Raw genomic sequence first — 13651 nt, 5'->3', positions numbered from 1 at the left:
GATGCTGCCCAAAAATGACGTGGCTGTGATCCTACATTTAATCTCGGCGGGACTGATGTTTAGTAGCCTCTGGAGCACGCGGCCGTGTGATTCTCACTCGCCGCACAAAGCAGCCGTTGCTAGTTCAATCGTCAACGAAACATGTTCCAGCCAGAAGTGTTTAATAACTAAAAACCCCCGATGGAGGCGTGCACGAGGGCAGAAAGCAACAGTCAAGAATTTGTGGGTGGATGTTGAATGTTATATATTGAAGGGTAACAGATCTAAACATTCAGCGCAGACGAGGTCAGAAATTAGTGGAGAAAAAACTGCATAAAGAACGAGATCTTTCCTGTAACCGGATTTTTCTTCTACCCTGTTTGAATTCCCGATCACATCGCCTTTAACCACCTGAAGATTGATGCTTAGCATGAGACCTTCGAGTGGGAGGATCGGAACTGTGGCGCTGCAGGAACATTGTGTAGCTGGAGCAAAAAGACGCTATTTAATATCATCTGCAGGTTTCAGCTTCTCATACAAAGGAGTAGCAGTTGTATCGTACAGACAGTGCAGGAACAGCACGGTGTTGTTGGACCGCCTAATCAGTGGGTTCCAGATGTGTTCCAATTTCCACTGAAACTGCTGTTGCATCACAATAATCGTCTCGTCTCAGCTGCAGGTGGACACACAGTAAATAAAAAGCCTTTTTAAATCTTAAAATGTGTGTGCGTGCGTGCGTGCGTGCAGGAGGCTGCCCGATACGCAGTGATTCAAAGCTTTACACCACCCAAGTTGGCTGGGCTGGACTGTTTTCTCACATGAGTAAACGTGTCTGGATTTCCAGAGCAACATCAACCTCAGATTGTGGTGACGCAACGTGCGCGGTCTCCTCCGGTAAAGGATGGGGGGGACTGTCCAAGCGTGGTTCTAGTCTGAGTTGTGAGGCAAGAAAATGACAAAAAATTCAGGGGGAGGGGAGTTAAAAGCAATTTGAGTTTATGACGAAGCCAAAAATCACTTCCCTTCCATCTGTTTCCAATTATCCTCCTCACCACCCTGTCTGGGGGAGGAGAGAACTCTGGCACGCATACGAAGGTGCACGTTTTACCACAGCTGGAATATGTGTAAACTCACAGGGTGGTGGAGCTGTGTGACGCCACATGATGATGCTGCAGATAAGAGGAAGTGAGGAAGTGTAGCTGTTGTTATGGCAACAACGGTCATTACAGGATCCTGCTCTATAGAACAATGAAGCGAACCACCAAGAGATGTTTTTTTTGTGTCTTTTCATTGTTGTGGTTTGAGGTTTCCATTACAAATCTGGATTTCCAGTCCAGGTTTACATTCTCCTCTATCATTTTCCATCTTTGAGCGGAGGAGTACGGACAGAGATTGGGGACAGAGGAGTCTCGTTCATCGTTTTATTATTTCTGGCACAGGTTATTTGGGAGAATCAGGGTGTTCCCAGAGACTGCACCGTCATCTGGAGCAATGTTACAGCCACGCTCGCTCACTCTCAATTACTGGAACATGCGTAAAGCGTGTCGACTAAATCTGCATTCCAGCAACCGTCATTCAGAGCCTGAATTCGGGAAACATTCTCACACAACTACTTTCACTTCACTGACATGACAATAATGGTTGCACCTTCCATCAGTCCGCATTTAAGGAAATAAATGACCGAAGGTCATAGGTTATAACTTCATGTGAACTTTACTAGCACATGAATATTTACCTGGTCTTAGTGACACTAAAGCTCTTTATTTCTTTAAAATGACTTCTGAATTTCATGTAAACCTTGAAAATGCTATAGAATGACTGTCATGCAGTCACTGAGTGATTTAATATCACTTACAAATGTGTCTATTCCAAACAAAACACCAAAGAAATAGAGCTGGTAACAGCAGGATCAGCTGGTGGAGCATTTAAAGTGAGAATCTCCGTCCAGAAGAGAGGACACAGACAATAGGTTCAGATTAACCATTGGGTCAACAGCCCAGATTAAAATAACTGATTTCACATCTATGCGGTCTGGAGTTCTTGCTTTTGTGAAAGCATTGTTGTCTCCCATGGCAACGAAGAAACCCTGTGGAAAAACGGGAGAAATCTGCCCATTAAATGACACATGAAGTGTTGAGTCACGTCTGACTATATTTAGCAACTCCACTAGTGCTTTATAAGACTTGGAGATCCCTGTCAGGAGTCACTGTGTTTCAAGATCCCTGTAGGAGAGTCATCCGACAACCAGCCAGACTGGAAACCAGTGTTAAAATGTGGATTATGGGAGGAAAAACAAGGAAAACTCAACGATAAAGCAAACCAAGGAAATGGTCTTTCTCTCAGCCCAGATGAACCCCAGAAAAATCACACCATAAAACCTGTACAGATGCTGCAACGTCGTCATCTTTTTACGTCATTAGCAATTACAAAGAATTGATCGCGCTCATTGATCACACATGGATCACTGGGATTCATCCCGAATGTTTATATAGTCGCAATAAAGTTCGTAACACATTGAATGTTTCAATTTGTCCTGATGACGACAACCTCAACACAACCACCTTTTACTTGGAATTGAATCTGTTGTTGGCTCAGCCTTTTGTTTCACTACACTGGAAGCGTTTGATCCTGCTTTTTATCCCCCAGCTGTCTGGGAAGAATGGACGCTGAGGTTTCCAGTGGGCAGGGTGGGTGTTGTGGAGGACGGGTGGAGGATGCCCGAGTTCAGCCTGTCCCCGAATCATCTGATAGCTCCATCTCGTACCTGGCACTGTCCACAACAGTCCTGTTCCCAGCAGCACCCAGAACAGAAACAGAAGGTTCAACAGCAACTACCCAGCCATGACTGGGAAAGTGAAACGTAGCGGCGCTGTACAGTTTGTCTGTTTTTAAAGTTGCACTCTGTTGTCCAGCGATTCCACGGCAACAGCAGTTTATCCTGCAGACAGACAGAGAAGACGTTTGGTCGAGAAGGTCGTCGTTCTCCAGCTTTGTTACATATAATCAAAAGTATCAAGGATTTAGAGATTATTTAAGGAATTTCGCCACCAATAATGTAAAAGCTACTAAATCTATTAAAGAGTGACAAAACACCTGCGCCTCTTTGATGATAGTTTCTAAATAGATGTTATTTTTCGAACATGATAAAAGGTTCAAAAGCAGAAATGAGTTAGACGGTAAGAAAAATTGGACCTTTACTCAGTGACACGATTGTAGGTTCGATTTGCAAAGATTTATTCATGTACAGTATTGAACTTTGCTGTCATTTGGGGATGTGGCGCTACAAACGTAAAAACAGCCAAGAGAGCCATGGGGAACTACAACTGCATGAGTCTTCTCTGCAGTGTGACTCTGTAGTCAGATTATATTGCAAAATACCAGCAGTTGCCCTCACGACCTCCCGTTTACTGTGGACGCCTTTTTTATTTGCTGACTTAAGGATAATCAAATATCATTTAAAAAAATGTAATTGTCTTGCTTTTTGTATGTTTCTTTTAGGTGTTTACATGTTATTTTAGGCAGGATGCAGAAAGGCTACAATTTGCTTTTACATTTAGATTTGAAGAGATAGAACATTTAATGGAGGTGAGACATCATATGGAAAGCTAAATTTCATATTCCTGTGTCCACAAAATCGAATAGTGCTCATGTCCAGCTCCATCTAGAGGCTCAGTTCATCTTTATTTATATAGTGTCTGTCACAAACAATATGGTTTCTGGGTGCTTTAGAGAATCCCAAGGCCGGACTCCCAACAGGCAAGTGGCAAGGAAAAACTTTCCTTTAATAGGGAGAAACCTTGAGCTGGACCAGGCTCGTGTAGGGGGACCCTCCTGTTGATGGCCGGCTGTGTGGACATAAATCACGCAAATACATTAATGAGCTATTTTTGTAATAGCTGAGGGGGTCAGTGGGGTCAGAGGTTGGCAGGTCAGTGCACAGCCATTAAGTCAGCAATACCTGTAGACCTGCGTTTAATGTTTTTGTTTACATTGAGTAGCAAATATAAGCTGAATAAATCCTCACCACACACACACACACACACACACACACACACACACACACACACACACACACACACACACACACACACACACTGCAGAAGAAAACCATTTCATCATCAGTGTGACCACAAAGCTGAGGACGCCTCTCCTGTGTGGATTCAATCTGCCCCCTAGTGGCAAAAAGCGCCACATGCAGTTTTCACGTGAGACTGCAGTGGGACGCGTCTTCAACTCCTTTGTTCTCTCCAACGTCTCCGAATTAATAGCCTTCGTTTCAAACCTCTTCAAAACTTATCCGATCCTTTCTTGCAGACAAAATCAGAGCCCTGCGGCAAAACAGAGAAAGACTGAAGCGCTGCAGACAAATATTTGTGCACAGAAGCGCTTCTGTGCTTGTTTACTCCTGCACAAACAGCTTGTTTAAGTTACCCCAGCGAAAGGTGGATTACTAGGAGCACTGAAGTGAAACAGACTGTAAGGAGCACCAGCGTGGGGTGGAAGATGGAGGGCGGGCCATCGTCACTCCCAGGGAGCAGCTGCCCTCCTGGGAGGAGGCAGAGGTCAAATACCTCCTGCAGCTCCGTATGGCCTACTGCAACCTGGGGGGTCACTTAGAGAGGGAGAGAGAACACATGAGAGAATATGTGAAGATACAGATGAAATAAATAAAATGATGTACGGGGTCGGATTGCTTTTTGTCGCTGTGGCGACTGTTGAGGGTCATTTTAGCGGATCTCCTGTTTTACCCGTCAGGTAGAAGTACAGTCTGACGATGGAGCGCCCGTCTGAGTAGATCTCACACTGGTACGTGCCCGTGTGCTGCAGGCTGGTCGCCGGGATGGAGTAAAGCACGTCCACGCCGGTGGTGACGTCTTCGAAAAGGGTCACCTTCTGAGTTTTCACCTGTGGTTTGCGGAGGCAAAGACGGAGCTGATGTCACTCTTTTACGGCGGCTCGCTGAGCCAGCTCCGCGTCCTTTCAGCATTTTTTTGGCTGTTGTTTGCCGGGCTGAAGGCTCACCTCTTCTGCAAACCGCCAGACAACCTCCACGTTCTTCGGTAGGCGAAACGGCACGTCGCACATCATCCGGGTCCTGTTGTTCTCCTCTACTTGCATTTCTTTAACTGAACACACACAGGGAAACCTCAGAGAGGGGCAGGCCTTGCAGTCTGAGCTCTCTTTAATGATAATACTTAAACCTGGTCTCTGAGGAGTAGTGTGAAAGTGAAGATGTGCTAAACATCGGCTCTGCCGCAGAGATGAGTGTGTGGGAGTCAACTGTCACCGTGCATAAAGGAGCCAAGGACTTAAAGCGTACCTTGAGGGGCTCGGCGCAAAAGTTAGAATGGGTGGGAATCAAATAGGGCCTATGTCTGTCGGTTTACCCCCGAATTCCGACTGTCCCCGTTAAGAACATTTCAAGGATCAAAAGGGGAACATTTCCAGGATCAAGGCCGGATGCTTAGGAGGGATAAATCATAGTTATGTAAGGATGTGTCGTGTTGGGATTAGAACCTCTTTTATCATTTGGAATTTGTGATGTAACGGCAGGCAGATAGACGGGTTACTGTCACTCACCTGGACAGTCCAGAGGGAACTCACAGGAGTCGTACTTGCAGGTGACGCAGTTGTAAACTGCGTTTTTACCCTGGAAACCTGGTAAGGTTAAACAACAAGGTCACTGGGCTGTTTTCTGGAGCGATTAGGACACCACAAAGGATACTAACCGCATGGAGGGAAACACTCGGACGCTGCGAAAACAAAGATGGACAATTTACAACAACAGACTGTCAGAAGAGCATAAAACTGCTTTGTGGAGAGGAGCGTTTGCAAAGCTGTGGAGCAACTTATTAAAGAGCGAGTCAGAGACATGAGCGCTGCAATGACCTAACGTGGGCCTTCATGTGGAGGGAGAAGATGAAGGAAGGAGAGCCTCTCTCACCTCTAGGCAGTTTGGAGGCAGCTGCAATGAAATTGTCTGCTGCCGTCTGCAACCTTTCCTCATAGTCTGTCTCTGATGGATGGAGAGGACGGGAGGGAGGAGGCGGAAGACAGAAATATTTGGCTCAAAACATCTCGGTGAATTGCACGCTTAAGGGCATCATTTTGAAATTTCTCATTTGGAACCCCCCCCCCCCCCAACTGTGCTCTGCAGACTGCAGCCAAGTGTGTGTGTCTGTCAGTGGTGTTCAGGTACCAGTATTCAGCTTTTTATCGATGTCCTCCACGATGCTGAGAAGCTCGTTGTTCATGATTTCCTTGAGCTGGTCTTCGTAGCCATCACCTTGAAAACACCCCCCCCACAAAGGTCCAGGTCAAATCAGACGTCTTGTAGACAGAAAGGATGGTGAATCAAAGCACCGCACCGACTCTGGCGGCCTCGATGACTTTCTCATTTCCGTCGAAGGCTCTGCCCACCATCTTGAAGCACGAATCGACGTTCGTGATGGCGTAGTGATCCAGGACGTGAGTCGAACACAGGCGGGTCATCGTGAGCGACAGGTCGGCCAAAAAACACTGAAAACAGCCCCAAGAGGAGCCAGACAGCAAAAGTAGACACGCAAGCAACAAAAAAGATCTGCACATTTTCACAATCACAACCGAAACTACGTTAGAACCGTTTTATCATTTAGACCCAGTTTGGGGGACGACTGATGTGGGAGCTGGAAAATAAAATTTAATGTGTCAAATCAAAGCTTCCTAGACCTTTTATCCTTGAGGAAACAAGTGTCAAAGCCTCTTTGATGCTTCAATCAGCCTTGGCACAGTTTAGGTTGAAAATTGAATTGAAAAATTGAAATAAATGATGATTCAAAATAAATGGTAAATATACCGGTTACGTTTTCAGTATAATTGCTCACAGTGGAAATCTGAGGTGCATCATGTTTAGAAGAAAACAACACACGTGGAGCCACATTTACCAGACAGAGGCAGAAAAAGGCATAAAGACTGCTGATTCTGGTCCTGGAGCCCCTGCAGGCAAAGTATTGGGTCCGAATTTGGTGTTAGAATCTGGATTTGAGAGTAAAGTCCCAGAATAATCCTGCTCATGTTTGCTCTCTTCTATTGTCTGCATGCTCCCCATTTTCCTGCTGCCTCAATGCGCCAGTTTTACTGCAGAGCACAGAGACGGAGTGAGCCAAGCGGGGAGACGGCAGGGACGGTCGGAGGGGGAGAGGGGCTGATGAAGATGGAGCTGAACGCTTATGCGGTTACAGAGATCAAGCGGAGAGTGTCTGGGCTGGACCGGAGAGGAATATACGCGTGGCAAAGGTCAGAGCGGAGGTGTGGAGACGGGGGGACGAAAACAAAGCGACAAGAAAACCATCTGAATGGAGAGCGTGGCGAAGAAACGCGAGACAACTGCCAAAGAAGACGAACTGAGGAGAGGGGAAGTGAAAGGAAGAGGACACTAGTGAGGGATCGGGGCGCGGGAGGAGGACGAGGGAGCGGGACCACAAATCAAGTCGACTGCCTCATCACATCCTGTATCCCCCACTCGTCTCCCATCCTCCTCAACAACCCCCCCTCCCCCCGCCAACGGCCCCATCCCCGGTCGCTCGCTCCCAGTGCATCTCCATGGCAACCAGACAGGGTGCCTAATACATGAACTTAATATATTTTCGGTGGCAGGGCGAGCTGGGTACTAATGCATTCATCTGTCTCTACACAGACAAGCCAATCAATGTTGGCCAAGAGAGGCTGCACCAGGACTGCCAATGTCAGACAGCCAGACGGGCGGTCAGACGGGCTACAGCCCAGATGTGTGTGTGTGTGTGAGTGCGTGTGTGTGTGAGTGAGTGTTTGGGATATTTTTGCCATGAAAAGGTATTTTTAAGAGCCTTTGTGCTGGAATAAAGCCGGTATCAGAGTGTAGAAAAGCTTATTTAAAAGCAGTTGTAAAAAGAAAAAAACCCAACAATGGACGCCTGGAGGGAAAACTTCCACTAGCTTTCTGTTGCTTTATATTCATGACTTCTGCTTCATGTCCTGGGCTCCAGTGGGCAAAGATCAGACACTGAGACACATAAATCTTTATTGATGTACAAACCAAGAAAAGTGGAAGTTTACTGGTACAGAAAACACCAACGCGGTGAACTCGTGACTTCGCTGAAGCTGATATACAAGGCGGGGTCGCGACCCTTGGCTGTCTTCCGATTGGGCCCTGGTGAGGGCGATAAAACAAAGCCAGCCAATAGGATGGGCCCCCTGAGACTGTCTGCGCTGCAGGAGGAGGGGCGGCCATCTCCTGGTCCAACTTGATGCATCCCAATCACGTCTGGGACATACCGTAGATGTCAGCGTGACATTGTAGCGTCTGACAATCTTCTCGTGGTAATAAAGGGGACAATGACGAGACGAACTTCACCAAGAGTGAACTCCCGACCAAAAAAAAATCCTCTTTTCACGCTGAAACTGAATGCAGCCCTGTTCCCGAGGACCTCACCTGTGACCTGCTTTGACCTCACAGGTTAAGGGTCTCAGGGACAGAGGGGCATACTGGGAGAGCAGGCTTTGAATCGAGGGCAGCTTCGTCTGACTGTAAAATCGTGTAAATAGGAATGTGATGAAACGTGTTGCAGGGGAATCAACGGCAGGGGTGAGGCATGGAGACAAAGGCGTGACCTCAGCTCACATTTGGACTCTGCGGCACTGAACGGATTCCTGGGGTTCTGGCCAACAGAGGCAGAACCAATCGGTCGAATTGAAACAAGGAAATGAATATTTGTCTCCATATTTCCCCCCCCCACTCATCGTCAGTGCAGCAGGGAAAGTTTTTTTCTGTACATTGCGGCTGTGGTAATGTTGCCACTGCAGCAGCGGAGAACATTGTTGAAGGGAGGCGATTCGCTTAAGCGAAGATATTAATTCCGAACTCTCGTTAAATTCCTTAGACATTCTGAGCAAAATTTAGTGACAGCCTTGAGAAATTACAAGAGCAGCTGTTCAGGGCTCAGAGAATTGAAAGCCTTAGGTATGAAATCATTTATTACAGATTTATAATCTTAATAACTGCCCTAAGCCCTCGTCTTCAACTCGAAAACATAAGAATTTTTACTTCACCAATAACCATTCAGAAAGAGAGTGTGATGTAATCCACAATTAAATGAAGTGGAAAGACATTTTCAGTCTATACCTATCAAATCATGTTTTATACATTTTCAAATTTACTGGTAAACTTTTTGTACATTTATTAGATGGCAAGACTGAAATTCATTACATATCGGACAGAGAAATTTGGGAGCGCGCGCCCCCTACTGGTAGACAGGTAACATGACACATGACTGGAGAAGACAGTATTGTCTCGTGGGGGGAAAAATACATACATATCTATTTATGATTTGTTTTAAAGTGAAAACTGAAAAAAAACATGTTAGCGTTAGACATCAGCCCTAATGTTTTTTAAAAAGGCCTGTATCATTGCATGTAGTCTAAAGAGTTGCATTTACATTACGCTTTAGTTCTAGACTGACAGCGTGCGCCACAGGCCCCGAGATTTTGCAGGGGAAAAATGCAATTTTTGAGCTTGCCTCAGTGAATGACGTAGGAAAACCAACCTGGCAGGTGGATTGGATTTAAGTGAAAAGCAGATCTTCTCCGTAACTCACTCTGGAAATTAATTCTGGCCATCCACAGAACAAGTTGATTGTCAAGTTTGTTAAAGAAGCTGCCAACCAAACTTAATGTTAACACATTGTGAGAGGCTGTGCTGTCATTATGACTGCAGCAATTCTGAATGCGTATCGTGCACACGTCTATACCTTGACATTAATTCGGCTAATTTACCTGCCTTATGCGGCAAATGTGAGAGTATCAATGCAAATCTGAGATCCATGAATGGAAGCATAAAACTGTAAAGGTCTAACAAGCTGCAAAATACTCATGAGACATGGACATGACCTGTGGAGAGCGTGCAGCGAAGACAAGACTGATGAGCTTTTAATCCTGCACAGTTCATGGTTATACATTTAAAACCCCCCAAAAACTGTGGAAATGCACGCACACGCAGCTAAATCATTAGTGTTTAACTGTCAAAGGAAAGAAAAATTTCCATGTAAAAAGCAAAATCAACATGAAAAAAAAATCTGAAATTGAGAAACAATCGCCTCACATCTGGAGGGCTCCTCTCCTGTCCCCGCCGGCGTGAGTCGGGTTCCTCGTCCCTCTCTGGCGCTCTGTTCTGGGGCCAGACAGCCAAACCAGCGGCGGCTAGGATACAGACAGGAGTATTGATTCCATTATTCTGCTCTCACCCCACCAACCTACCTGACTAACGTCCGAGCAGCTTCTCACCTTTTGTCTCTGCAGGGCTGCTGTCGCCACACACGTAGAGCTGCAAACCGGGGAAACAAAAAGAGGAGAGAGAAGGCTCGTGTACTCGCATGCCCGCTCACACACACCACACCTGAAATGCTAACCAAGACTCTCTACCACACACAGAGCGCTGCATTCACAGACACTTGTCATCCCTCTCAGCTCTCCCATGCAGTCTCCCGCCTTTACACCCTCATCCCTCCATCTATCTTTTCCTCTCACGTTTTTCCCGTCTGTACTAGATCAGTAATCCCCCTTCCGCACACGCTTCTGTCTGTGAGCTGTGTGTAGACGTGTGAGAGGTGGGAAGAGAGGGAGAGAGGGAGCGAATGAGAGTGCAGCGGGTGCATGTGTGTATTTGTGCGTGCGTGTGTGTGTGTGTGAGACGGTAGGGGGAGGGAGGTAGGGTGGCTGAGAGGCTAGCAGAAAGTGGTGATGGAGGGGGAGGGTCAGAATCTCTAATAGGATGAGAATAGAGAAAAAATATAAAGCCCAGGAGTCTCATGAACGGGGGAGCCTGACATTACTGGTGTGTGTATAGCAATCATACCATCATCACATTGATTACAGGATTTATGGTGTTGCTCAAACACGACTGTAAAATCGCAACCTGTTTGATGGGAGGAGATGGGGGCAAAGTGTGGCCAATTACAAGAATGTGGTTTTAATTATGCAGCCTGAGCATCAGAGGCGGATGCGGGCATGTGTCCGTGCCAACCAAATGGATCCAGACATTTCGGTAAACACGAGGACACGCCAAGACGGACGAAAGAGACCCGTGCTCGACGTTAACAAAGAACATTGCCACAGTTTTGCATATTTAATGTTGCGTCATATCCCTCAATTTCCTTTTATTGATTTAATAACTCTGCAGTGCTGCTCAGTCGGCCCCCGTGTCTGTCGGCAGTTTGAGTCCAATATTTCTGTGACTCTCCGAGAGGACAGGGAGTTACGCTGGTGTTTGTCAGATAACAGAATCATACGGCCCTAAGGGAAAAGCTGAAATGAAAGTAAATCTAATTTAGAGTCACTGATTAGCTGTCTGTTCAGTCAGATGGAGCATAAACACTATACTTGATGTGTGAGCATCATTAATGGCCCTGAAGTGTTCTGACCATGTTAGACAACACTGCGCGTCCGCCAACATGTCACGCGTTCAAAGCAAATGAGGGTTAAAGTGATATATGGTGGCGCTTATAGCCCGAAGGAACAAACAACTTTCGGGTGGACACGCAGTTTACACCCTGGACAACAAAGAAATCCGCGCAGACAAAAGCGATAAAGCTAAAAAGCAGCAGGGCGAAATGTCTTGTAGCATTTAGTGCGTCTCCTCTGCGAGATGCAAGAAATGTCAGGCTGCGTACGATGGTGGGAAAGGACGGCAATGAACTCATCGCAGCCTTCGAACAACCTTTCATTTGTGCCGTCTGTTTCATAAATATGCAAGACAGGCACACAACAGCCTTTCAGATATGTAGGTTAGAATAAAATCACTGCACTATACATTCATGATACCCCATGAATATTCATTGGGGGACCTATAGATGAGTCTGTGTCACATCAGCAGCAGGTATTCTAGACACCCAGGCAGCACGGCTGAATGTGTAGCCCTGCTTTGATCCTATTCAGCACAGCTTCCATGCATCCTCCTCCATATCTGCAATAATACCGTAATTTCATGCCAGGCACATTTGCATAGAAACAACATGCAGAATGTGTTTATATTATCTGCTGCCATATGGCAGTATGTGTTCTGTCCCATCCCTTTGCGATGAATGAGCTCCTGCGTAGTACAATACGTGCTTGCGCAGCAGATTTATTCTTTCTGATCCCACGCTAACGCTGCTAAGGCAAATTGTCACACCTTTACAGTTCAGACAGCCTCAGTCTGGTTTCCAGAAGACCATTACTGGCAGCTATCTGGACACCCATTTGACTTAAGGACCGTGAAAGTAAGCTATTCTCATTAGCATTAGAACCCGAATGACGAATAGGGAATGTCACAGATGAGTGTGGCGTACGTGTGTGTGTGTGTGCCTGCGGCTGCTCTCCGCAGTGCCACTGCGAGACAAAGCACTGGAAGTGCTTCGTGGGGATGACATCACCAGTCTGGGATGGTGTCTGCCATGTCTGTCTCAGGATCGGGATGCTCCACGTCTGCGTTGCATCCCCATCCCCGCGTTGCACTGGAGACAGCATCGTTTTTATCACCTGACATCTCGTCTTGTCACAAGTTTCTCTCGAGAAATTTATATTTCATGGGAAAAGTGAGGAAAAAACGCGTGGGCCGCGCGCTGCAGAGGGTCTATAAATCGGGTGGGTCGTGGCGGTTTATGTGTGTGGCGGTGCACAGTATGCAAACAAATCCACAAAAAGTATAAGTGGCCACTCAAGCAGACTGTATGTGTGCGATAAAGGGTCGAGGCTGGGCAGACAGCTCATTGCTCACAGTCCTCGCCCCGCACAACTGTCAGACTTCCATCGTCTCCTCTGGCAGGAGGGCAGCGGTGTTCAGGGGATGATAAAGAACGCTAAGACTGTGTTGAATCAGCACAATTCTGATTTAGTGCGCCCATTTTTTTTTTCCTACCCAGAAAGGGAAGCGCATCGGCTATAACGCACTGCAGATGGCTGCTGCCTCGACCGCCAGACTGAGGCGAAGGGAGGCGAGGGAGGAGGTTGTGGGGTAATGAAAGTGGAGAAATGATTGCTGTAGTGTTGGCGCGGCTGCAGAGGACTGAAACGAAATGGTCGAATACGCCCGTGTTGTAGAGCAAAGCAAAATGCGGCTCCTCTACCTGTTGTGGCACATCGACCTCAGAAGATCATTGAGACGCATCGGGGGTATGATTCATGACAAAAAGGAGTGATTTTTGTCTTAAGAAACATCTAGTCCTTTATTTCTGGATTCTTTAAAAAGGCAAAGATATGTTGAACCACATCTAGATGAAAACTACTGTTTCACAAGTGAGATCTTCTATTTTAGCAATTCTCTGACTACCATTACCTCTTATTGATTTTCTATTACTAGTGTTTAAACTCCTTTTGAATATCTTGCCTTTGTATTTTTGGGGGAATCATTTATCTGCAAATTTGGGTTCCATGTTTGACGTCGAGATGCCGCAGTGTTGTTGAAACGTAAGTGTGCTGCAGCAGAAACGGTGCACAAGCTCCAACCTGTTCACACGCAGGACGTCCCCCAGACAAACCTGCCCAGGTGCTATTACACATGAGAGAACACACAAGCAAACGCGTTGGAAGTTAGAACTTTTCACGTTCACAACCGAAATGCGTCGCGGCTGAAACGAACGAGTCATTAACCACTGGGAGATCCCCTGGTGCAGTAAGAACATAC

General features: G+C 46.5%; 1 protein-coding gene and 1 long non-coding RNA gene across 4 annotated transcripts; both read right to left on the bottom strand.

Moving 5' to 3' along the window:
• Positions 1-1386: 1386 nt before the first annotated feature.
• On the bottom strand, positions 1387-7493 carry spaca6 (sperm acrosome associated 6). Of its 3 annotated transcripts, XM_057045572.1 has the most exons (10): positions 6903-7493; positions 6348-6498; positions 6179-6265; positions 5924-5995; positions 5709-5732; positions 5560-5637; positions 5002-5105; positions 4728-4884; positions 4411-4591; positions 1387-4307 (listed from the first exon to the last, which is right to left on the bottom strand). In XM_057045572.1, the coding sequence occupies exons 2-10, from the start codon at positions 6469-6471 to the stop codon at positions 4256-4258; spliced, it is 879 nt and encodes a 292-aa protein (XP_056901552.1). In that variant the 5' UTR covers positions 6472-6498; positions 6903-7493; the 3' UTR covers positions 1387-4255. The 3 variants fall into 3 exon arrangements, with proteins under 3 accessions (XP_056901552.1, XP_056901550.1, XP_056901551.1); XM_057045570.1 differs by having other exon boundaries at positions 6348-7493; XM_057045571.1 differs by lacking the exon at positions 5924-5995 and having other exon boundaries at positions 6348-7493.
• Positions 7494-9104: 1611 nt separating this feature from the next.
• LOC130532764 (uncharacterized) lies at positions 9105-12735 on the bottom strand. The gene is made up of 2 exons (XR_008952422.1): positions 10276-12735; positions 9105-10191 (listed from the first exon to the last, which is right to left on the bottom strand). It is a non-coding gene; the product is annotated as an uncharacterized LOC130532764 (long non-coding RNA).
• Between the last annotated feature and the right edge of the window lie 916 nt (positions 12736-13651).

This window comes from Takifugu flavidus, chromosome 10 (genome assembly GCF_003711565.1).
Source record: "Takifugu flavidus isolate HTHZ2018 chromosome 10, ASM371156v2, whole genome shotgun sequence".
Classification (NCBI taxonomy): domain Eukaryota; kingdom Metazoa; phylum Chordata; class Actinopteri; order Tetraodontiformes; family Tetraodontidae; genus Takifugu; species Takifugu flavidus.
This window is presented reverse-complemented; position numbering and strand designations above follow the sequence as displayed.

Coding starts and splice junctions, on each gene's coding strand:
- spaca6 (XM_057045570.1), bottom strand. CDS start 6,567: ATGTGCAGATCTTTTTTGTTGCTTGCGTGTCTACTTTTGCTGTCTGGC. Junction 5,733..5,923: donor TGCCTCCAAACTGCCTAGAG/GTGAGAGAGGCT, acceptor TTGTTTTCGCAG/CGTCCGAGTGTTTCCCTCCA. Junction 5,638..5,708: donor CGAGTGTTTCCCTCCATGCG/GTTAGTATCCTT, acceptor TAACCTTACCAG/GTTTCCAGGGTAAAAACGCA.